The sequence below is a fragment of the Manacus vitellinus genome, unplaced genomic scaffold (assembly GCF_001715985.3).
Source record: "Manacus vitellinus isolate BGI_N305 unplaced genomic scaffold, ASM171598v3 scaffold_51_pilon, whole genome shotgun sequence".
Lineage (NCBI taxonomy): Eukaryota > Metazoa > Chordata > Aves > Passeriformes > Pipridae > Manacus > Manacus vitellinus.
Genome location: NW_021940620.1, coordinates 438,304 through 463,329, shown reverse-complemented (window position 1 = coordinate 463,329; position 25,026 = coordinate 438,304). Strand labels below are relative to the sequence as shown.

The window sequence follows — 25,026 nt, the reverse complement described above, 5'->3', positions numbered from 1 at the left end:
CATTGATCACAATTCCATCAAGGAAACCCTTATCATTCCCTCACAGCTCATGGCTGTCTAAGATATAACTCTGTACATCCCTCTCTCTCCTACCCACAGTTCTTTCAATGGAAAGCAGTGGTTTAAAATACAATGCAATTTTCTTCCTCTGCACTTAAAGCTCCCGAAGGTAGAATACTAGATTACAAGTTTAGTGATACAAAGTCTGGAAGCTCCTTTTAGCCACTTAGAAACAGCTCACAAGTTGCATGAGGTAAAGTTACTCAGTTTTCCTGGTATGCTGAAGAAAAGCACTCTGGAGCTCTGTCACCAGCACCTCCCTGTCTCCTGTACAGTAAAACCACCTGTAATGTCCTCAAATCAGGCTGAGGGTTGTATTTTATGTTACGAAAAAACTCCTGCACATCACACAAGGCATCCAGTTTGGGAATAAATGTTTGCCAATTCCTTCAGTGCAACATGGCTGAGAACCCAAACATGACACTGAGAAATTAAATATTTCAGGAGTAGAATGATATTAAAGTAACTGATAAGTTTCCAAATATTATTTTCAAATGCAGGCTTACAACTACAGCAATAAGCCTAAAATCACCTTTTTATTATTTAGAAAGATGTTTCCTTGAAATCTCTTAAAACGTAGTGGAAATTTTGCTTCAAACAAACTTACATTCACTAACATTTCACAAAAGCATTTATTTTGGGTCACTTGCTGCTACCTTGTTTCAGTGTCTTTATTTTGGTCTTCTTTAATATGTTCCCCAGGAGTATTAGGCCAAATTATGTATCCTTAACCAAGTAAAATGCAAATTAAGATAAAAACTTCAAAACTTGACCCCAAACATTTCCAAATAAGAACAGTCAATGTTAGAAAAGTTTCATCTAAGCCAAGAACAGCTTCTCCTGAAGTATGAATCTGAGATTTCTCCAATTTTTTCCACACCTCATGAGTGTCCCAAGTGATGAAAGTGAAACACAGAAAGTGTCAAGTTATTATGTTCTGAACAAGTTCAGTATTCAAGCAAGTCAGTTGTAAGTATTTAGATAAGAAAAACAAACATCCTGGGAAAATGAAACCTGTAAAATCATCAACTCAGTCATCACCATCCAAAATAATGACAGGCTACAAAAAAACCTGGTAAGTTTTGAACACACACAGAAGTCAAAGCCTCTTTTTTTGTTTTTAATAGGCAGGGCACTGTTAGGACAAAAAAGCACCTTTTTTTTTTTTTTTTAATATGGCACAAGCAAAATTGAACCCTGATGGGCACAGAGCTAGGGTAAAGCCCAGACTTGGGTTAAAGCTGCAGACCCAGGTTTGGCCCCAGGCCCGGGTTCAGCCCCAGACCCCGGTTCAGCCCCAGACCCCGTTAGCCCCAGAACCCGGTTCAAGCCCCAGACACCGGTTCGCCCAGACGCCGGTTCAGCCCCAGACGCCGGGTTCAGCCCCAGGCCCCGGGTTCAGCCCCAGGCCCGTTCGGCCCGCAGGCCCGGTTCGCCCCAGGCCCCGGTTCGGCCCGCAGGCCTCCGGTTCGGCCCCAGGCCCGGATTCGGCCCAGGCCCGGGTTCGGCCCCAGGCCCGGGTTGGCCCAGGCCCCGGTTCGGGCCCCAGGCCCGGGTTTGGGGCCCCAAGGCCCGGTTGGCCCCAAGGCCCCGGTTCGGCCCCAGGCCCGTTCGGCCGCCAGGCCCCGGTTAGCCCCAGGGCCCCGGTTCAGCCCCAGGCCCGGTTCAGCCCCAGGCCGCTCAGGCGCTGTCTCGGCCCCGAGGGTGCAGTGAGCGCGCGCGCGGCAGGGGGCGCATTTGCTCGCGGGAAGCGGCTGGGGTCGCCGAGCGGGCCGGAGCTGCGCGCAGGAGGGCTCGGGATTCCACCGGCATCCACCGGATCCCACCGGATGCCACGGGATCCCACGCTCCCGATCCACTGGGATACAGTCGGGATACGCCGGGATAACAGCGGGAACCACCGCTTCCCGATCCACCGGGATAACAGCGGATACGCCGGGATACAGCGGACCAGTCGTCCCGATCCACTGGGAATAAAGCGGGAACCACCGCTACCCGATCCACTGGGATAAAGCGGGAACACCGCTCCCGATCCACCGGGATCACCGGCATCCACCGTTTCCCGATCCAAACGGGATCACCGGCATCCCATCGCTCCGCGGACCCCCGCTTTCTCCCCCGCCCCGACCTCCACCCCCGACCCCCGGGACCGGCCGCACGCGGGGCACGAGGCCGAGCGGGCCCCGCGGGCACCGCTCCGCCCACCCCCACCCCAAATACTCACCATATTGACTTCCGAGACCATATCTATACTGGCAATGTCTATGTTCATGCCCACAGCCACTGGGGGACCTGCAAACCGACAAGATGGTCCGCAATGTGATCTCTATGAACTTAACTCATTCTTACCAGAGTTCGCTGGCGAAGGCAGCGTACACATGAAACGTCGTTTAAGCATAACCAGAAACTCAGGAGGAAGGCAAGAAGTGCTCCCCACTCCTTCCCGCCCCCCGGCGAGCCGCTGGTCCCGCGGGACGCGAGCCGTGCCCGGGCTACCGGGCTCACCCCCCGTGGGACCGAGCCGTGCCACCGAGCCTGCCCGAGCCGTGCCCGGGCTCACCGGGCTCACCCCGCGCCCCACAGCCCGGCCGTGCTTTATGTAACCGGCACACACGTGCTGGCACCGGGGCCCCGCTCCGCTCCCTCCCCGGCCGCCGCCCGCCCGACACCCCCAGCCACCGAGCCCCGAGGGACGGATGGGGGGGACAAGGGATCACCCCCAGCGAACACGTCCGAAATAAACAAACTAGTTCGAAGCAGGAGCACGCAGGGGGTTAAATGGCATTTTTGTATCAGTTAACAGCACATCTTGTACTCAAAAATAGTACCTGTGATCACAGGCATATTGTGCTGAAAGGAACAAAGGTTGGGTAAACTTAAGAGAGATTTGCATCTCGATAAAACCAGTTAAACGAGGGTTTAATTACAGGTTAATAAAGTATCAGCACACACAAAAAATGAGGGACCGATTACGAATATGCAAGCGATTTAAGTGATCGCATTAAGAGCATCCTGTGCTAAGAAAATTAACAATGGGCTTAACTTTGGGATCAGCTTGAGAAAATGGCAACACCCTCCCCCCCAAAGCAACAGCATCCACAACACGTTTGAACCCCCCCCCACCAAAGGTACACAGCCCGGATATGCAACCTCTCTTATTCAAAAGCAGTCAAATTACCTCCAAAATCTGGCCTCAAGCGAATATCATAGCCCTTCAGCAGTCTATCCACGGTCTCTTTTACCAGTGACATATTACTAGGGTCATTGACACTAAAGGAAAAAAAAGAACAATACCATATTATTCCTGATTTCTCAGCCCCCAGCTGTACATTCCTCTCAGCAGCAGCATGCACTGCAATTCAAAGTAAAGGAAAAGAGATACCTTCATCGCTTACCTCTGTGCACACACCGCGGCTATTATTAAAGGGAATGACCAAATCCCAAAGTAACCCTTTCTCCGGACTCTCAGCATCCCTTTAGCTTTTGATATGATTTAGGGTTTCAGTGAAGAGAAGAAGAGATCCAACTTATTCTGGCCAGTGCAGTAATTCTAATGTGAAGCGCATGCGCACGGCGTACCACAACATCAAAAGGAGCAGTGGTTGCTGCTGGAGATGGAGCAAATTTCCTTGCCAGAAAAAAAAATTAAAGGGGAAGAAGGAAATGCATTATTTAAAAAAAAAAAAAAAAACAACCAAACAAAACTCATCCACAGGAGGATCCAGTATATTTTTGTTGTCCTTTTTGTTAGTATAGAATATAAATCACAGCAAGAAGAGAAGTTTCAGGAGTTGCAGGGTACGGCGGCTTTGCAACCTAGTTCAGGGGAGGTGGGGGCTGGACGGACTCGGCTTAGGCAGAGGGAGAATAGGTTAAAAAGGGGAATGCACAGCGTACGTATGGGGGCAGGTGCGGGAGAGAGGGGGCAGCTTAACTTTTTGGTCCCTGGAAAGAACCTCCTGAAGCGAGGAGAGGTGCGGGTGAAGGAGCCGGTGCTGCAACGGGGGCGCGGCGGGGGGAGGAGGGGAGATGGGCGCCTACAGTATTTCTCACGGAGAAAAAAAAATGATGACGAATAGTTTCTTGTAAGAGAGGATTAGGCTGTTTCTTCCGTTCCTGCGATGCCAGGCGCTATTCCAGGAGCAGAGGCGCTGGGGACCGAGGGGGTCATTGGCTGGTGCCCGAGGGGCGGGCGCGGAGCCCCCCGGCCCCGCTCCCCCGGAGCCTTTGCCACATCCCGACCGATATTTAACCCGGGGATGCAAGTTCTTCAGGGAGAGCGAGACCTGGCCACGGAGCTGGGGGAGGGAGGGGAGCCGAGGGGAAGAAAAACACCACCCTGCAAGGCTTTCAGTGACCATTCAGACCCGGTGTAGGTGCATAAGCCCACTTACCTTACCGGGTAAAACACCCAAGCTCTTCAAATGCAGCGTGTGATCCAGTTAATGCCTCGGAAGAAACAGGCGACGAGCGAGAAGCTGATCTGGGGATGCTTTGAGTGACATTTAAATCCTGAGCACAAAAAAAGATTGAAAGGAGAAGGAGAAGGGAAAAACCAGACTCCCGAAAAACAACAAACAGAGGAGCTAAATTATTCTTCGCAAATGTGCTTTGTGCTCGTCGGTCTTCACACCACCTCCTCCTCCTCACGCACACAGCCCCGGCCCCGCGGTCTGTGCTGCTCCACAGAGCCCAGCTGGGCGGGCACCGGCTGCGGCCGGCCCGGGTGCGCGGGCAAGGGATTGGGAACACTTGGGGCGGCAATTAACAAAAGAAACATTTAACTCGCTGCAGGAGGGTGGAGGAGAGGGAAAAAAAAGAAGAACAAAAAAAAAAAAAAAAAGGAAGGAGAGAACAAGAGAAAACGGCGGGCTGGTGTGGGGAGGGCCAAGGTGAGGGTGTTGCCAGCGGGCGAGTGGCTGGTGAAGCCCGGCAGGGCTCGGTTGCCGAGCGCGGGCTGAGGCCGCTCCGAGAGCTCCCTGCCGCTGCCGCTGCCCTGCCCCTCCGCCCCCCCGGAGAGCGCGGGGCGCCCCTGAGCGCGGGGGGTGCCGGCCCGGGCCGCGGCCCGGCCCAGCCCGCACCCCGCGCACCCGCCGGCTGAGGGAGCGCCGGGGGCCCAGTGGCCGGGGGTCTGCGCGGGCCGGACGGGGGCGGCGGCTCCCGGGGAAGGGCTGAGGGAGGCGGGGGGGCTGACGCCTCACCTGGGGGGCGGAGAAGGGGGAGCGCTTGGCCCCCGGTAGACGGCGGAGGCCCGCTAAAGAGCGAACAGGGAGAGCCTGGCGCAGCGGCAGCCCGCGGGTGACAGCCATTGAAACACGGCCCGGCGGAGGCCGCGGCTGGAGCGCTCGGCAGCGGGGAGCCCCTCAGCCCCCTGCCCCCGGAGCTGCCCCGTGCAGCCCTCTCTGCCCCCGGAGCTGCCCGCTCAGCCCTCTTGCCCCCGGAGCCTGCCCCCTCAGCCCTCTCTGCCCCCAGGAGCTGCCCCTCAGCCCTCTCTGCCCCCGGAGCTGCCCCTCACGGCCTCTCTGCGCCCCGAGCTGCCCCTCAGCCCTGCTCTGGCCCGGAGCTGCCCTCAAGCCCCCCTGCCCCCCGGAGCTGCCCCTGTGCCCCGGCAGCGCTCGCCCCGCCCCGCTGTGCCTTCGAGCTCCAGGGAGCGCCTGCTTGGGCTTTTCTTACAGCACCGAGCACCCAAACACATCTTCTGGGGGGCTGGGGGCAATTCCTCAGACGTATTTGTACCGCCTTCTCCTGTTTGTCACAATTGGAATTACACAAAGTGAGAAAATACACTTTTACCAGCTGAAATTGCCAAGCGTGTATGTGTGATAAATGTGTCCCATTCGTGTATTGACAAGAAAAAAACCCAAACACGTTAAAGAAACGTTTAAGGATTTTTAAAACAGCAACCCCCCAAGCCCCACCTCGTGTTCCAGCTCTGCTCGCGGCCGATGCTCCAGAGCCGCTCTCCTGCTCGCCAGCGGAGGTTTCTGTTCTCACACGGCCAGGCTGCCTCACCGCCAAACCTCTTGAAATTTAGCCCTGAAAGGAAGATGGTGGATACGCTGTGCAATGAATCATTTTACTTTAGATCTATAATAGGCACTTTTTTTCTCCTGCAATCATATGATAAGAGCAGGAGGTCTCAAGATAAAACACTGATCCTGCCCTGTGAAATTCACCTGCAAATGCTAACTTGGGACTACAGTTGACACTCCTGATTTCTGAGCCGTTTCCGAGCCTCTGCTATTAATTGCCATTACAGCACAGAAATGTGTCATTCACCACGCCTGATTATGAACGAGATACCAACATGAACCTGCTGCTGAAGGCTGGTAATATTCAGTGCTGCACTGACAGGAAGTTTTGATTTACATATCAACTCAAACTCAGGGGCAGAAAAGTAACACATTTTCACTGAATGTCAGAATAGTACACAAAAAGAATGCAAGCTATGCCAAAATATCTGGCATTTGTTCTTTGCACTGGTATATGCAGGGAACACTTGTTCTGGGCCCAGAGCACCACTGTGCCATGTGTAGTGAAACCTACTCTCAGTCTGGCTCTTCCAGAAAAAAGGAACTGAACATATCTCCAATGAATTCAATACATGTGGATATTACTGTGTATTGTTGTGGAAAATTAAAGTATATCCTTGGGTTTGGGAAGGGTAAAGGCACTACTGAACCATGTTTGGGATGATCTGCATAACTCAATATGGCTGTAAATGCACCACTGTCTAAAGGGGTCTATTAGCACCACTGCAGGCTCTGTGTGCCCAGACCAGCCTGTGACACAACATCATTATGTACTGACAGAATACAGTGTCATACAATACTTTGCCTTTTGCAAAGGTTCTCATACTTTGCTATGCACTTTGACATTACTACTCTTTCTCTGACCACAGGGTTCTGATCTGTCTCTGCCATTTAAAATTGCTTATTGCCTTCAAAATCTCTCATTTATTTTAAGCAACTTGTCAAAGAAATCATTCCCCTCTTTTTCTCACTTGTGTCTGTGTGTTTGATTGAAAACTAGAGGAAGTAACTGGTGTGAACACCAGTATTGGCAAGGTGCAGAGCCGTTCATGTGACGTGTTTAGGGATTGCTGAGACTTTGGGTGTCTTACAATGGGCAAATAACCTGTTTCCCAGCTGGATATGGTACTTGTAGCTCTAAAAATATCTCAATTAGACTACAAGTACTGTAATCTCACAGAGAAGCCAGCAAAGATGGTCATATTTTAAACAGCAATTGTAGATTATTTTGATTCTTAGCTTTCAAGATTGAGGAGTGCAAAAAACCAGCCCCCGAGCTGAAATCCTCTATACTTGCCCTTGCTGGGCAGTGTGTGACACTGAGAAAGAAATGGGCTGGAAAGGAACATCGTACTTCACTCGTCAGCCCTTGACTGTGGCAGTATTTTCCTGTCACAAGTAATATCCCAGGCCACATACTAAGAATTCCAGAGGATTTTCAAATGGCTTTCTGTAAATGTATAGACTATGCAAAAATAAGCTTTCAGGTAGAGTAAGAATTTCAAGATAGATTCTCAAGTGATCCAGTCACTCCAGTCAGTAGAGACAGAAGAGATGCTGATTGATGGCAGCCCAAGAACAGTAGCCCTGTATCACAAGTAATGTAACTAACAAGTGCAAAATCCCACATAAAAAAAGATTCTTTTCACTGCACCTGAACAGGCTGGTATGAATACAGTTCTATGGAAGTGATGTTTCCAGAGCTTTTGAGCATTTGGATGAGATGCAGTAGTACAGAAACACTCAGGTGAAAGTTGATTCCAGGTATCAAATAAGACATAATTCTCTAATTTACAGAAGAATGTTAATAATAAAATATTTTGATACATGATTTCAATTTCTAACTCCTGTAAAGTCATAAATTCACGTAAAAGAAAACAAAATATAGTCAACCCTTGTAGAAATTTTCTGAACAAGGTTTCAATATACCTTATCTTGTTTCACTTGTCATTTTAGGTCTTCAGATCTAGGGTGTCCCAGTCCATGCATCACACAGCATCCCATTAGCAATCAGTCTGTCAGCATAAAGATCCCTGTTACATCACATACACAGAAAAATTATTCATGCAGGTGTGCCTTGATGCTGCTTTTCATGGGCAGTGGAATTCACTTTTGCATAGTGACAATCTTCTGGGATTTACAGGTTGACATCAACTTCAGCTTCCATGTATCTGAGAGAATCCAAATTGGCAAATTTATTGACAAAAGCAATAGGGGATGACCTGCCAGTTATACTGCTCTTGGCCCTTAAAAAACTATGAAATTATTAGTATTGTGCAGAAACTGAGTTTGATAAGTTGCTTAGGAATCAAGTACCAGTTGGTACAAGCATGAGCTTCACTTAATTGTAAGAGAAGAGCAAATGGGAGGGGCAATTAATAATCACTTACTGGTTTGCATAATTATATAGGATTTGATTTGCTGGAGCTCCTGTTTCTGTCCCTCACTGTGTGCAGCTCCACAGGGTTCCAGGCACTGTACGGGAGAACTTCCCAGTTCATGACCGAGGCTGTGCTTTAGGAGTCAAAGACCTGCTATATCTTTTAACAGAAATCTTTTGCGTAGTTTGAGATCAGCAGATCTTAGATGTATATTGAAGAAAGTCTTTTAATGTGAAGTTGAATTACAGGTTAAAAAAAAAAAAGGTTGTGTGAGGCATTCCCAAGTGCTTTGATTGCAGCCAATTGTCAGTAACTCAGTGGGGAAACACAGAACGCCTGGCACCTGGATTGAGATCTACAGTCCTCTTAGCACATCAGGAAAGCTCCACAAAAAGCCCTGTTTCCTTCAAAGTGGTAGAATAAATTAGTTTCAGAGCTATATAGACAGCAATTTTTTAATTCCTCAGTTTTAGCTACGTGGGCACTTAGATAGCTGGAAATACCTGCAGTGTACACACCCTTTGACAGGAAGGCAGGGCACAGTGAGGGGTTGCATAGGGTAAGGATACTAAAACACTTAAAAGACAGCAAAAAATGTCCACCAAGATTATGTCACTCTGTGTCTAAATCTCCTCCATGCTGTTTGTGTAAGATTCAGCCCTGAAAGAGACTGCAGAAACCTGTTATTAAATTAATGGAGTGGCATTTGTCTGCATCAGCTGATTGCAGGATTTGATCTTCCTTTCTAAGCTCTCTTGGACAGAGAGTTAGTTTCCTAAATTTTTTATGCTGGGTAATACATTCCAAAATAGTGCTGTAAAAAATATCTGAGGGTTCTAAAACTGTTAGGTTAGAAGCTTTTGATAAAAACAATATTGTCTTTCTAAAGCCATGTAGCTTCAAACATCAGTCCTGGGACTGGTATAACTGCCTGCAAGTTTTAAGATGAAAATGGAAATCTACCTAGTTTGAGCTGGATTTTTCTTTAGCTGGAAGGACTTCACTTCTTCAGAGAACTCTTCCTCCTCATTACCACCACTTTGAACAGGTGAGGGGACAACAGGGGGGCAATTCAATAGAAAGAAACTAAGAAGTACTATCAGTGGATATAAGCAATACTCAAACTGCTCTCCAGGCAGAGGTTTTCAGCAAGAGCTGGAGCACACATGTCTGTATCTCACTGTAAAACAGATTCCAATTGTCCTTTTGTTGGTGTTCTAGAATACAAGATGAAACTTTTACTTCAAGCCTTCTTCCAGCCTAGAGAAAACACAGTGCTCTTCATTGTCTTTCACCTTCTTTCATGCCCATCCCAGAAGTGCTTGTGTCAATAATCCTGTTCTTTACTTGCTGTTCTAAAACCTCAACTAGTCCTGGTGAGGAGATGTTCCCCAGTGCTGCAGTAAGAAGAAATACATGTTTTGTAGCACATTTTGCCCCTGACTGATCCTTTGGTCTGCAGGCCAAATGTTTAATGGAATTGATCCTTGTTTTACATGTGATCTGCCTCTGTTTACAGTGCTAGAAGGTAGAAATCTCACTGACAGCTGTTTCTGTTCAGCAGCAATTACCAATTCTGAATGGAGCAGTTTTGCTGAGTTGAGAATGTTTTCAAAGAGCTGCATCACCCTCCACAGAAAGAGGAAAACCACTCAAACCAACAACAAAACTAGCTGTGGAATAATCCCTCTCAAGAAACTATATACAGGACACAAACTTGTAATACTGTCAGTATTTACCATTGCATCCAAGGATCTCTCTCAAATACTTCAGTGTTGCTGTGGATCTTTCATCCAACTATGACCTGGAAGAGACTCACTGGTGCAAAGCAGTCAGTTTGTGCAGTATTGCTGTGCCAGGTTCCCAGGTGAGGTGGGTGAAGCACATCCTGGCTGAGCACCCAGGTCCTGCTGAAATTAATGGCAAAATCCACATTCAGCTCAGGAACAGCAACTCCAAGGCCCATCATACAAAGCACTAAATGTTAGAAAACTGGAAGAGGCCCAAGAGTCATGATTATTCAATAACTTCTTAGCAATATGGTCTCTACCATATTTCCAGGGAGATGAAAAAGAAATACTTTGGAATTTTTGTCTAATGATGGAAATAAAAACATTCTCACATTCTTACATTTTTTGAAGCTACAGCTTTCAAAATAGAGGATGTGTCTTATCGTGGAGGTCAGAGACTGTTACAGGTGCGTTCCATCCTCAAGCAGTGGTCGGGGAGCTCAGAGAGGGTTTGAAGCCATTCTGAATTTGTTCTGAGTGACCTTCTCCCTAATGCCTGGGGACAAACCATGTCTGTTCCCCACAGGCCAGCATAAGGTCACTGTAACAACTACTACTGATCACTTTTCCAGACATGGACATTTCAGTGAAATCTTAAGCAAGGCAATAAAATTGTCTTCAGAGCCACTTTGAAGAGCTGCTTTGAGTTTGACCAGCATCTTCCCAGCATTAGTCCCTATTCTGACATCTTACACTTAGTCAAAAATACAGTTGACACTGTCACAACTTATTTTTGAGGCTATGGGTAAGAGTTTTCTTTTCAGGACAAGGCTGATGGATGTTGCTGTCATTCATTCATTCATTTGCAATTTTTTTCTTTTCTGAACCAGCACTTTTCTGATGCTGCTGTATGAACCCATATCCCACAGGGGAACATGCCATATGCACAGGAGATTTGTCCATTACTGCCACGTATAATTATGCAAGAATGACCTCTTTTTTCCTTAAGGTTATTACAATGTAAAAGTTTATGATGATCTAATTTATACTGCCTCTACAATCAACATGGTTCTTTCACCATTTCTACACTTCAGAGTGGGTTTTAAGGAAAAAAGCCCAAACAACTACCTTCCATTTCCTTCTTCTACTTCCTCACTTTCAGACATTCTCACAATAAATTTACTTGCCACAACAAACTTCTCTTTTGCATGGAATGAAAGCGCTCATGTGTCATTCTTTGAATCTCCTCACTAGTAACCCTGTCTTTCTTTTAAGAGAAGGATTTTCAAATTCTCATTCCTACAGCCAGTAACTGAGCAGATAAATGGTGAACAGTATAATAAATCCTTTTGAAATAGATGCATTAGTACAAGAAATAAAAAACAACATCTGCAAACAGGAGAAGATTTAAGGTAAGCTTCACAGGGTTTAGGGAAAAGTTTACACTTCTGAAACATGACAAGATAAATATTTTCAGCCAATAACAAAAGACACAAATATATAAACAGAAATCAGGGTCTGTGTAAACATTTGGGAACACAGAGTGTGTTTTTATGGTATATACGAAGTTAGAGGGGCAGGTGCCCTGAATCCTGAAAAGAAACACTGGAATTTCAAGTCCAAGGTTGTTTATGAATGTGACCTGCAGCCCTTCTTTGCATCACCTCGATGGCAGTGACTCTCTTAATGCCCTCGTGTGTCCAGTCCAGCAGCAAAGGTGTGGAAGGTCCCAGCAGGTGAAGTTGTCTTTTCCCAGCACACTGAGTTTGTGGCTCAGTGTGACACGAGAAGGGCATCGTGTCCCTCCCCACCCCAACATTGCTGCCTTTCTTTCCTTCACTAGATGGGCACTGGGACATTGGATTTCTGTTCCTGGGCACCTGAGAGATAACTCTTAGAATAAGATGGTCTTTTGGGGCCAATTTATCTGTGGGTCCTATGTCAGAGTCTAGACAGGCCCACACTGCACGACAGCGTGACCCGGGGGGAGAACAGCCACACAGCTGAGTGCTTGCTGGTCTTTGCAGAGATTAGAACAATCTTTAACAAAGTGTGTTAGGACAACTATCAAACCAAGTATAAATGAGCTGTATGTCACATCACAACAGAAATTAGAAAGACAAGAGAAAAGGCTATTCCTGACTTTGTCTTAAGTAATTTTCTGAAATCGTTCCTGTAAATATGATTGACCTGGTAAAGGAAAAAGCCCTTAATATAATTAAATTTGACATGTTTTGTAAGATCAAACTAAGCAGTAGTTTGCAATATTGAAATTCAGGAGCCAGATTCTGTTCAAATGAGTGGGCTATAACAGTTTGAAAGACAATGAAGTAAAAGGAACAGAGAACTAAAATCCATAGGAAGCAGCCTGGAAACCATGCTGTTAGACAGTCAGGGGAGAGCTCTGAAAACTCCTCTTTATCAAACGGTCAAAATGCAGTGGACAGAGCAGGTACTGAAGGGGTTTAAATGTAAAGTTTGTAGGCCTTCAAGCCACTTTTTCTGAATGGAACTCAAATTATGGCAGCAAGTAAAATTCTAAAGCATGGCTGCCTAAGAGGCTACAATTCCAATATGACTGCCAAAAATAAGAACAAAATATAGTACAAAACAAACTTTGGAAGCTTAGCAGAATGCATGTGGGATGTCAGTACCCCCAGAGACCTTTCAGTGAGACAATCGTTTCTACTTAGCTCTTCAGACACAGTGAATACAAGGAACTCAGAGCAGTGAAGTAGAACAGCTTTTGAGGCATTCCCGAAGATACAGGTATCAAAAAGTCTGAGCAGCAGATATATTAAGAAGACTGAAGGAGTGCATTGCCTCTGAATTTGTACCTTTCAAAAACACATCAACTCTCCTGTATCCTTGGTGGGGCTTCCTGTGGAACTATGCTCAGCCCAGGTGTCAGGAGCTCAGCCCCAGCAGCACGAGCTCAGCAGGCACTGACGAGTCAGGCTGAGCCCAGAGAGCCCTGCAGGCCTTGCCAGGCTCAGCCCTGGCTGCTGGGGCTCAGCCCTGGCATCTGCAGCTCCCCCCAGCCTAAAGGGTTCCCTTCCTCTTGTCCCTGCACTGCAGAGCCCCCCAAAAGCTGCATTTTGCCCCTATGTGCAGGTGTCAATGTGCTGGAACACCAGCCAGCGTTGGGGGTGACCAGATACACAGATCCTGTGCTGGGTCATCTCCTAATTACACCTCTCTGTATGTATATACACAGAAAATATACCTGTGTCATCTCCTCTGGCTTTTTCCTTGCTTTGCTTCAGCTGAAAGTTGTATGTTATGCACAAAACAACTGAATCATGAATAACAAAGGCATGTTATTTAATTCCTTTAGTGGAGACCAGCAATTACTGTATACTGACTGTTCAAGGCTGTTATTTTTGTAAACAAGAAAGAAACTAAATGAGCATAGAATTTATCATTAGGAAATGGTCTCGTGTTCAATTAATACACATTCAAGAGAGCCCCATGTGCATGTGCTCCAGTCAGTGAAGTGCTGCAGGAAAATAGGAAGAGCTCTCCCAGGGTGCAGCACACCCTGCTTTCCCTGCCATATGCCTTCTAAATATGTTCCTCTGTGTCACTGCACTCACAAACCAACTTGCTGATTCCTGGCAAATTGATTCTGATACACTCAAAACATACAATTCCTAAAGAATAGGTTTGCTCATTAAAAAGAGAAACAAACCTCCAAACCAAACAAACAAAGAGAACCACCCTTATAAAAGTAATAAGTAAATTCTGGCAGCAGATATATATACACTTTCAAAATCTGGAATAATTTCATCTTTCCAAACTATGGCCTTGATAAAGTACTGACATACAAAGCTCAAAAAACTCTATGGGGTATGAAACAGTAGCATTGATTTGGTTGAGGTAGTACAGACAAGAGTTATTATAAAATGTAAAGAAAGCATGACATAAATTCAGGGAAACCATAAACTGTTTTGAGGTTAGCCTAAATGGGGATTTAAAAAAAAAAGTGAATTTTCAAGAGAAAACTGTAATATATCACCTTTTCTTTTTTTTTTCCCTTATTTTTTTTGGGGGGGTAAGGCTAGAAGAAGCTTAAGGAGTTCAAATAATTAATAACCTGCTGGTAAATCACAGATTTTAAATAATATGCTAAAATTTATATTTATGGTGTTATTTTTTAACACTGTGCCATGAAGTTTTACAACAAATGGGATAGGAAGCTTTGCTCCTAAAAAGAGACTTGTAAAGGCCCTCTAAATAGTCACAGAACAAGGAACCACTGATAAAGAGGAGATGGGGATATAAAGGATAGAGAAAGAAGAATTAAGTGATTTATATAAAATTCAAAGCACATTAACACATTTTAAGGGGGGAAGAATGTTATAAGAAATAGTAAAGATGAACAGAGGTGAAGTAAGGTTGGATGAAGGCAAAACAGTAATAAATTAGCATCTACAGGTGATAACTAGGATTAGAAATTCAGGAGTTGAAACATTAGCAATTACTATTAGAAACTCTTTCCTAACTGAAGAGGTATCAGTTGATTGGAAACCAGTGATTTGTTTCAGCTTTCTTAAAATTATTTAAAATAGCTACACATCTGCAAGTTCTGCAGATCTTTACTGTGGGCTTTAGAAACCCAATTTTCAGCTTATGTGTTGTTTATTTGCTTCCTAGAGCTAAAATGAGTCAGAACCCTTTTCCCAGCAAGTGGGGAACCTGAATTTCCAGCTCCCCAGCCCCTGGATCCTGAGAGCTGCCTGGGTTTGGAGAAGTTAAAGTGTCCTGGGGCTTGGCTTTGCCCAGCCATGACCCCCAGAATCATTTGTTTTGTTTTATCCGAACTTTTGCAGTCACATTCTCATTCCTAACTGTCCTGGAAGGTGCCCTTGGAACCAGTTCTGTGAACTGGCAAATGTCATTGTGTCCAGTGGGCAGAAAGAAAGGGAAAATAAGAAAGGGTGTGTACAAATGTTTGCTGTTATTTAAGAAGCAGGCTTGGAATAGACACACTCCTATGACTGCACATTATGTGATGTAATAAACATTTCTTTTACAACATGAATCAATTAATTTTTAATACAGAACCCTTTTACAAATGGCTGTTTCAAAATATGAGCAGAAAAGTCCATCTGCAAATCAGATGGATAAATGAGGGAAGTGGTGAACATTCGTGGGGAGGATGTGATTGATTTCCACTGTGCTCCAGAGAATCCATCAAAATCTATCACATACAACACTGAAAAGATGGGATCTCTGTTAAGAAGATTTTAGTGCTTAGAAGGCTCAATATAAATCTTTTTGCAAAGTAAAGCAAAAGCTAAACATTGCATGTTATGGTAAAGGCACTCTGAGGAGGATTTCACCTAAAACTTGACAGTGACTCCTGCAAAACATCACAACTCTTAGAAATGAATCATGTCCATGTTAAGAAATTCAACCATGTCACAAATCACAGAGAAATGGAACTTAGTGTATGTTCATAACACCTCACATATGGTGCAACACATTTATCTTGACTTAAATTCTAAACAAACAAGGCCCTAGTTATAAAATATGTAATAATGAAATATCCAGTGACCATTGATGGCATCAACAATATAGGGGGTTGCTGGAGAATTACTTTTTCCATCTTTGAAGAGTAGTTTTCTGTTCCTCAGAAAAATACACAATTAGACAATCTGAGGCTCTTATTGTGCATATATAGATAGATCTGCTGAATACTACACTGCCTTCAGTAAGTGTCTACCTATACTCACTGGGTTTTACCTTCTGTCTTTGGCATCAGTGGGTCCCTGGCCTTAGGACTGCTCTGTTCTTCATACTCAAAATTTCCAAAGTAACAAAAATTCTCATTCAAACCTTTTCAAGAACACTGTCACCTAAAACAGCAGAAAATAACGTAAAATATTTCTCACTAAACTGTTCAAAGAGATTGGTATTTAAAGATTTTTTTTTTAGATAAAAAAGCTGTATTATGTGCAAGCTGTTTGCACACTCAGAATTGTATTCCAGTTCTTCCATGAGAACACTAACCCTTTGTGTCTAATTTTTTCTTCCTCAAAATTCTGTTTAATTTTATCTATGCAGATCTCTCCCTGGCTATTCACACTGAAAGATCTTTTTGAGACCATTTTGAAAATGCAGCCACTAATGAGAGAGATGATTAGGAGGCCTAGTAGTTTGCTATTAGCATATGGAAAAGTGAAACACTTTCCATGTGCATACCTATTTTTATCTGTTTCTTCTCCTGCCCTTAAAGCAAAACTGTTCTGTTGGATCACCTGCCTTCTGCAGGCACTGGAAAAGCAATCCAAGGTGGGAGCATCCTGGGATTGCTGAGGGAGCTGCCCAGGGAAGTGGTGGCTCATCTGCACATTATCTTTGTGCTACTGTCTCTCATAGAATGAGCAGCACAGTTGTGTCAACTGACACCTTTGAATTTAAATTAAGATCCTTTTTGTCAAATTCTTTGATGATATTTCAACGCTTCATGTAAATAAAGATGTGTACAAAGATGCCATATATTGGTAAGTACAGTAAGTAATACATATATTGGTAAGTACTGCTAAGTGTTGTATGTTAAGAATCTCCTCCAAGTTCATCCATTTAGCTTTTGCCTCTGAGCCTATCACAAATAAAGTGCGTTTGACAATTGCTTTTGAATATTCAATGCAGTACATCAGGCTTAATCTCCAGCCTCCAAGGTTAAATCTGCTAACAATTTCTTATTAAGCACAAGACAAAAAAAAGTAAACAAATCCATCTTCCATTGGGCTTCTGCACTTTAATTTTTTCTTTTTTTACTGACAGAGACTGTCCACTGCTTAGGAGAATGAACAGATTCAACAGTAGTGACAATCTGAAATTTCAAACAAGGTTAATGTTGGGTTCAACTTGGAGAAGACATTAATTATTCTTCAACACAGCAAAATTACAACCATTTCCAAAACAACAGGCAGACCAAAAACCCCAAATTCAGAAGGACTGGCTTTGAATTTCTTGTCTTTAGGTCGACCCCAGCAAAAAGTCACCATTGTTGCCCTTCTTATCTGTTGTCTCCTGATTAAAAGGGAAGAAAGGGACCGAGCTCTGATAAATTGTCTGCAGAAGCCTCTTCCAGGGGCTCCAGGAATCTCCCTCAGTGGCTGAAGGACCTGCTGGATTCCCTCCCTGGTTCCAGCCTGGCCGTGCCTGCGCCAGGCAGAGACATCCCCAGAGCTCAGCCCAGCACCCCCTCACACCAACTGCAGCCACAAGAGCTGCAACTTTGGGAAGTCTGAGCTTTCCTACATCCTCCAAAACAATGCCTGCTTGTTACTGGAAGTTAGGAATTTCAAATTCAAATGTCTAATGACGCTACTGAGCACAAGTAGTTTTATCAATTTTAAGCCACTGTAGACGTTACTAGTCTGAGTACACCTTTTGAAAGAAAAGCAGGAGAAGGCAGGTATCCTTTTTTCATTCTCATAACAAATAATAATAAAATAAATGCAAGTTTCTGCATTTATTGTAATAGATTTTAATAATATATTCAAGAAGTACTTGCACAAGTTGAATCAAATATTTTCTCAACATCAATCTAGCAGTCAAGTGTGTGTGTTTTCAGGGACATAAAAAACCACAAAACAACAACAACAACAAATAACCTCCCCAGCCAGCAGCCTGACCAACGTTGCTTGCCTGGAAGCATGGAGGAGTGATTAGACCAAAGAGTAACAAAGAGAGAAAACTACTTCTAGAAAGTCTGGAGGGCTCGATTTTTCTTATATTGCAAATACAGTACTCTTGTCCAGAAAAATATGTATAATGCAGATATCCTAAACTGAAAGCAGGCTTCAGAGGGGCTTACAGAGAGAGCTCTAATGGTATTTCAGGGCCTGGGAAGGGTCTCCTGCCCTCAAGATAAGGAATCCATTGGCTGGCAAGAAAAGCTTAAGAAGATTGCAGAATCAAGGGTTTCTAAAGAGCAGAACATTAGAAGTTCCAAATTTATGACAGTACTAGAAAGAGACAACTCCATTTCAGTGATCAGGTGAAGGTGGAAATTGAATTAATAAAAAAAGTGAAGGAGATAGTAAGTAATATAAATTAAAAGTTATGAAAGTAATGCAAATCAAAAGTTATGAGGCATGGAAAATTGATCAGATAAAGTAGAGATAGTGTCTTTAGCCCAGCAAATCTCAAGATATTTAAGCATAGTCCTAATTTTCAGGTTTGATATTAGGATTAGTAGCACAGAGGACTTCTAATAAGCTCTGTTTTTCATGTTGAAATAAGAAATATCATAATCTAAATACACTGTCTCAGTTTAAGTTTCGAATCCTCTCTCAGATAGTTGGACTGCTAAGATTAAATCAAATATGTCATTTTTAATTTGTAATAAATTTGAGGGTTTTTTTTCATGAAAAGTTTAAACTCCATAGAAAGAAGAAAAAAAATTGAATAGTATATATATTATACCAAACCATATAATTCATAGCATAGTAATTAGAGATACAATTTTAAAAAGTGCAAACAGTAATGCTTTATATGAAAAACAAACAAACAAACCCCCAGGATAAGTTGTTGCTCAGGAAGATGAGAAAATAATCTGTTGTCAGTGAATTATTAGGAAGGATGTTAAGGGAAAACTTACCAAGGATAAATATTATAAAAATCAGAAAACCTTGGGGAAAAAAAAGAAAGAGAAGAAAACCCCAAAACCACAAACAAAAAACCCACAAAGAGTAGTAAAGGAGAGGAGGCAGAGGAAATCTCCTCTCTCCTAATGTTCATTTTCTAATAAATCATGGAAAACTGGAGTAACTCCAGAAGATTAAAGGAGAGGCAATGTTGTGCCCATACAAAAAAGGCCAAGAGGGATGAATCAGGTAACCACAGGCCAGATGCCCAACTTCAGTTCTTGGCAACAGAACACAAAGCTGCTGCAACAGCCTGACAAATTAAAGTGTAGAAGAACACTCGATTCCCAGCTAAATGATTTTAGAAACTATTGGTCTGGACTAAAATCTTGATTTTATTCTTTCAAAAGATTATAAATTTTTTGATGAAGGTAATCACCTATATGTAATAAATGTAATTTTTTGTGAGACATAAGTACAATTAGTGTTGTACTCCATCCATGCAGAAAAAGGCAGCCGATTACTCTGGAGGCCAACCCTTCAATTCCTGGGGTTTCCTGCTTTCAAAGAATTAAAGAGGGCTATGGCTCCAACCAAGCTGTGAGGATGGAGCAGCCCTGCAGGTATCAGTGTCTGGGGTCTGTGCTTCACCTCTGACTGCTCAGCTGGGGAGAAAACTTGTAAGAAATAAGAGGGAAGTTTGCATTCATTTTTCACACAATAAATAATTATTTTAAAAGTTGCAAAGAAAATTCTTTGATGAGTATATTTCTTATTCAGAGCTTTGCTCAGAATATTTTTGACCACCTTGAAACAGGAAGCAAGAGGAGACTTCTATGGGCAACACCAATGCACAGGGGAACTACATTTTTCTTGAGACAATGATTTTTGCTTCATGCCATATAATTTGCTTTTTTCAAAAGTAACTGAGACAATTTGACATAAGGAGCCTTAGTCACCAACAGATTTTGGTTGAAAACAAAAGATGTCTTCCTACACTGTTGAAAAAAATGTAGGCAAAGCACAGTGAAGGATATTGAGGCCCCACTCTGCAGCCCATCAGTGTTCCTGAAGTCATCAGTGGCAGCAGGACAGGCTATTACGTCATTTTGATATAAACTCTTAAGACAGAAAAAAGGTGAAAAATATAAACAGCTCAAAGGATGTAAATTCCTTTTATTCCTCTGACAATATAGAAGATTATGTTCCATAACAATAAATAGTTTCTTAAATAGATCTCTTCTGTTTTCAGTATGGGGTTTGGATTTTTGGGGTTTTTTTTTTAGTTTAGGGTTTTGTGGGGTTTTTTTTTTGCTCCTTCCTCTCAGAAACAAGTCCTAGAATAGATATCTCCAGAAAAAAAAAAAACAAACACCCAAAAATCAAGGAATAGCTCCAGACATGAAATGAAGACTTAAAAGTGTCCATAGGGAGGAAAAAATACCCCCAAAAAAACCAACAGAAAAGAAAAGAAAACCCCCCAACCACTATGGTTTCTACAGAGATGAAATTTTCAATCCATTCCTCGTTCCAGCCAAACTTCCAAGGCACTGCAGATGTGCCTCTTCCCGGGGCTTCCCTCAAAGATAAAGGAGCTTAGACCGTGGCTCGTTCCGGGCTCGTCCCTTTGTGCTGCCCAGGAGGTGTCTGGCACTCGAACCTGCCCGACTCTCGCATCCGTCGGAGGCTGCACCGATCCCGATCCCGATCCCGATCCCATTCCCCCGGCAGTTTCCAAGGAAACCGGCGGAGATGCCGCCACGGGCTGCCCGCGGGGGGAAATCACCGAACCGCTGCTGTGCTGCCACTTTTTCAGTGCTTTGGGTGGTGTATTATAAAATGCTAAAAATCTAAATTAGTATTGACAGAACCTGTAGCAAAAAAGCAAAGCAGAATGGAAAGGCGGTGATGAAGCACTTCTGGCTGCAGGGACTGGGGACTGTGAGCTGCGTGGGGAGCCCTCCCTGCCCTGGCCAGCCATGGGAAAGGAGAGCTGCAGCTCATTAGCACAGCGAGGACACCTCCTCTGGTTCAGCCCTGGAAACACTTTAGTCAATTTAGATTTCTTTGTGGACTGCCCTTATCATGAGGCAGTATGACACACTGATTTTTACAATAGATTTATGCTAGAACTTTTAGTTGTCAGCCAAAAAAAACACCCTCCAGACAAAAAAAGATCAATAGTACTTCAGAATAAAGGAGGAGTCATCAAATTACTCATTAGAAAAACTCTCCCTCCCCTCTCTTTTCTCACCCCAGCCTGTCATTCAAAGCAGAATCATCATCATCAATTCGCGCAGGAAAAAATGTTGGGATTTTTGTTTGGTTTTTTCCCCTTCAGGCTGACACCAGAATTTCAGGTCCTAGGTTTTTTTAATTAAAATAGCTCAGAAAATCATGATCTTAGCAAACTGAATCTGAGAGCCAAACTGAGCTTCTGTTACTTAAAGGTTTAAAATTGGGCTGTAGGAGCACAGGGGTTCTGTGACAATAGCACTGGGCATCGTACATACATATATTGGGACCTTTTTCAATGGCTTTTATTAACAATAAAGCACTTATACTTGATAATGGGCTCTGGTACAGGAATGTTTTCCTCAGAGGCATCTTGTCACAGCTTCTCTAACTGTGAAGCTCTCCTGATCAGATTGTCAGAGACATTTCTTAGTGCAAAGAGTGGACAGACATCACTTTCCCCAGAATCTACAATCACCAGGCTCGATTTCTCCTGTGAATTCATCAAAACCCAAATCTTTGATCTCCAGAAAAGAGGAATGTTTTCTGCATCAGTAAAAAGGTGCTTTGTCTACAAGGCTGCCCTCTCCCAAAAACGCCCAGCCAACCCCACACTCAAACCCAGCAAACCCCAATGCAACACCCCCAGCAGCCCCATCCCTGGCAGGGTTTCTCTCTGTGCTCGCACTGTCTTGTTTTGAGGGCAGTTCTTCAGTGCATCTCCCTGCTCACCAAGACAAGGCCTCCTAAGGCCTTTAATTGGCTCTTCTGGAGTGTGCAATGACACGAGCTGTCCATGGTGCTGCAGGACTGACTGCAGGCTCACAGACTGCTCTGAGGATTTTGAAATGTGTTACAGCCTCAAATGATTTGAATCATTTTAGCCAAACTGGTTAGGTTATTAAATGTAACAACTGTGCAGTAATTGCTAAATATTTTTAAATGCAATAATACTTTTCAGTTATTGAAAAATTTAATGCTAGCACTCTCTAAGATAACCAAATATGTGAGCATTAGAGTAGATCAGAAGTTGGCAATCAAGTCTTAATTTTGATTACATGTACTTCCTATTAAATATTTCTGTAAGATAAAATGGTTTCAGAACATAACCCTAATTCATTTATATTCTACAACCCTTGTGAAAAAAAGAGGCACAGTGAAATCAACTTCCTCCACTATTTAATGAACAGCTTTGTAAATAAAGTGAAGGCCCAAGTTTGAAAGCAAGGTGCAGGCAATGAGACTGCAATAATCTTTGTTTGCACATGCAGACAGGAGAACTACATGCTTAGCTATCTGTCTGCAGAAATAGCAGCTTTTATTCTTTGACTCAGAAAATACAGTTTTGAAATTGTACCCTGAAACTTCATAGACTACAATAAAAAGTAAGATTTGTTTTTATAGTCCTCCTACCATATAGTGGTAAACAATAACAACATTTCTTGGAAATATAAGGATGCAATGCTTCTAGCCTGCCCATTTGCTTTCCATCTTGCCATCTATTCAGATTGCATGGGGCGGGAGAAAGAATGTGTTTATTAAGAATTTGTATGAGAACAGATTGACCCAAATGTCTGTTACCAAAATAGATTATATTAGCTAGAATGGAGCGTGGTGCTTCCATGCAATCAGCAGCAGCCTTATGAAAATGTCAACTCTTATATACACATTCTGATGCAGGATAAGTCAAATTCTTTTTCAACTCTGTGAAATAAGTACATTAGAAACACTGAGCTTTGTCCTAAGAGCACAGAAGAGAACTCTCCTAGAAATCCTGTCCTTGCAATCAGTTTCTTTCAATGCTGAGTCTTATTTATCACTCCTGTAGAGCACCAAAATAAAGTGAGCAGTTCCAGACAGTCCTTTTGAGTCATGACTCACTCAGATTAGCAGACAGGCTCGGACAGACCAGAGCAGAGCTCCTCATGTCTGGTCAGATGCCCCCAGATGGGACAGTCCAGCAGCTCATTCTGAACCTTTAGGACAATGTACAGTTGCCCTATAGATTGCAAAGGGTAGGACAAGTCTTTTGCCCTGCAAACCACTGCAGTGCTTCCATTGCATCTCCCATGTCAGAAGGAAACCCTGGGCACCAAAGACCCCGGAACACTGCAGTGTGAAGATGTTAAACCTGCAGTGTGCTGCAACCTGCGAAACAAAGATGTGCAACTTGCTGTATTCCACCTGAATATTTGTCTTAACCATTTGCCATCTAGGTTTTTGTTTAAATGCATCCCTGTAAGGGCACATAGGAGAGAGAAAGGCCTATTTTAGTCTCAGTAAGTTACAGCTATTTCTCTTATCCAGAGTCTTCTAATAATTTGCTAAACAAGAGCTGCAAGGTCTGGATTAGCTAAAAAGTTACTGCAGAGTTGAGTGTCATCTTATTAATAATGATCTCCAGAATGTTTCACAGTGCCACAGAACCAGTTGGGAAACCAGTAAATGGTCAATCAATTCATGTTAAAAAAAATATACCAGTGGAAGAAACCAAACAAATAAGAAGAGAATCTCTCCACTCCTAGTTTGCAATTGGTAAACCATTTACAACTTTTATGTACAAGTGATCAATGTATTATTATTTCTTCTAATAAAGCATTTTGCAAGTCATGACTCTATAATCAGCTTCTGGTTTGTATATTTGTATGCAGGAAAAAACCCTACTGGCTCACTTATGAACTAGTCAGTGCTGTTGCTTTGTGTGTTCACCCTTTACACCTTTCAGTTAATTTAGCTACATCACTGAAGTTACTTGTTAGTACTTTCTTTTTCTGAATAGATTATCCCAAAACCTACTGGGAAGAATCCAAGTACATATTGGGTATACTCACCTGCTTGCAAATTTATGTGCTGCCTTTTCATTAATAATCTTGCAAGCAGGATTTCTTTGCTGAAATGCAAGTACCAAGAAGCCATGGATAATGATCTGTTTTATATGAAATTATATCTTAAACACCCTTAAAGATTAATAATAAAGAGACCTCTCTAGCCTGAAATTCAATAGTAAAGTGTTCACGCTAAGGCTACGAATTTGTTGTTTATAGGAATTGATTCATTATAAGAACAGGTGCCTAAAAAATGAATCAGTAGCATTGGCCTGAGACCATCCCAGCACTCCCACTGAACTCATCCTCCAGTCCCATGTCCCTTCCTCAGTAAGGTTTGTATTTATGATGAAGCCAGGCATACACTGCACACAGATTTAACATATTCCATGATGCATTTGCAACCCTGTTCCACGCATTCAGTTGAATAATATCAAGCAAAACTAATGGTAACATCCACTGGGACTAGAAAAGAACAGCACTGTCCATTGTCCCCCAGTGTGCTGGCTCGTCAGGGGAACAGACTGGACAGGAAAGGGGTTCCCATTGGGTTGGGTTTATGAGTAATCTGTTAAATAAACCCACTCAATTGTTTAGATACTTGTTTTAGAGTAGAAACATGGCAGTGGGGGCTTTACTTCTCCCTAGTCCATACTACTGGGGAAGCTTAAAAAAAGCAGAAAAGCTTAATATACATATTATGAAAAACAAACAAACAAAACCAAAACACAAAAGCATTAATTTATGTCTTCCACTCTGCAGGAGTTTGTTACTTAAAAAATACTGTTTCTACAAGGAAATAGCTATACTTACTTTGATTTATGACTTTTTAATTTTACAAAATATTAGAATTGGTCTTCAGCCAGGAACATTTAATAGTTTAATTTTGAAAGAGAGAAAAAGAAATGAGAAAAAGGAAAGCTGATCAAAGTGCTATGGTTATGGTTACATTTCTCACAAAATTAATTATGTTACTGAAAAGTAATATGCACAGATGTTTCTAACAGGTCACACTAACTAAATGTCACAAACAATTTTAATATCCCCATTGAACAACAGTGTCCAAGGTTGAAATTCCTACTAATTTGAGGACTAGCCTTAAAAATATGGCTCTCTTTCAGTAGCAGAAAACAGAAGTCTGCCTATAGCTTTAACAGGAT

General features: G+C 43.3%; 1 protein-coding gene and 1 long non-coding RNA gene across 6 annotated transcripts in view; both read right to left on the bottom strand.

Annotated features, from left to right (window-relative positions):
- GABRB2 (gamma-aminobutyric acid type A receptor beta2 subunit) overlaps positions 1-6,091 on the bottom strand; it is a 119,194-nt gene extending 113,103 nt beyond the window's left edge. For 3 of the 5 annotated variants that reach the window (XM_018081103.1, XM_018081101.1, XM_018081102.1), the window contains exons 1-5: positions 5,979-6,091; positions 4,455-4,572; positions 3,456-3,688; positions 3,239-3,330; positions 2,285-2,352 (exon numbers count right to left, since the gene is read on the bottom strand). In XM_018081103.1, coding sequence (XP_017936592.1) covers positions 2,285-2,352; positions 3,239-3,330; positions 3,456-3,532 — 237 coding nt within the window. In that variant the 5' untranslated portion in view covers positions 3,533-3,688; positions 4,455-4,572; positions 5,979-6,091. Of the gene's footprint in view, positions 1-2,284; positions 2,353-2,556; positions 2,579-3,238; positions 3,331-3,455; positions 3,689-4,454; positions 4,573-5,978 lie in introns of those variants that run through there. The other 2 variants (XM_008922702.2, XM_029962969.1) reach the window with 2 other exon arrangements.
- Positions 6,092-8,021: 1,930 nt separating this feature from the next.
- Positions 8,022-24,754, bottom strand: LOC108641119. The gene is made up of 3 exons (XR_001921771.1): positions 24,680-24,754; positions 10,213-10,383; positions 8,022-8,125 (listed from the first exon to the last, which is right to left on the bottom strand). It is a non-coding gene; the product is annotated as an uncharacterized LOC108641119 (long non-coding RNA).
- Between the last annotated feature and the right edge of the window lie 272 nt (positions 24,755-25,026).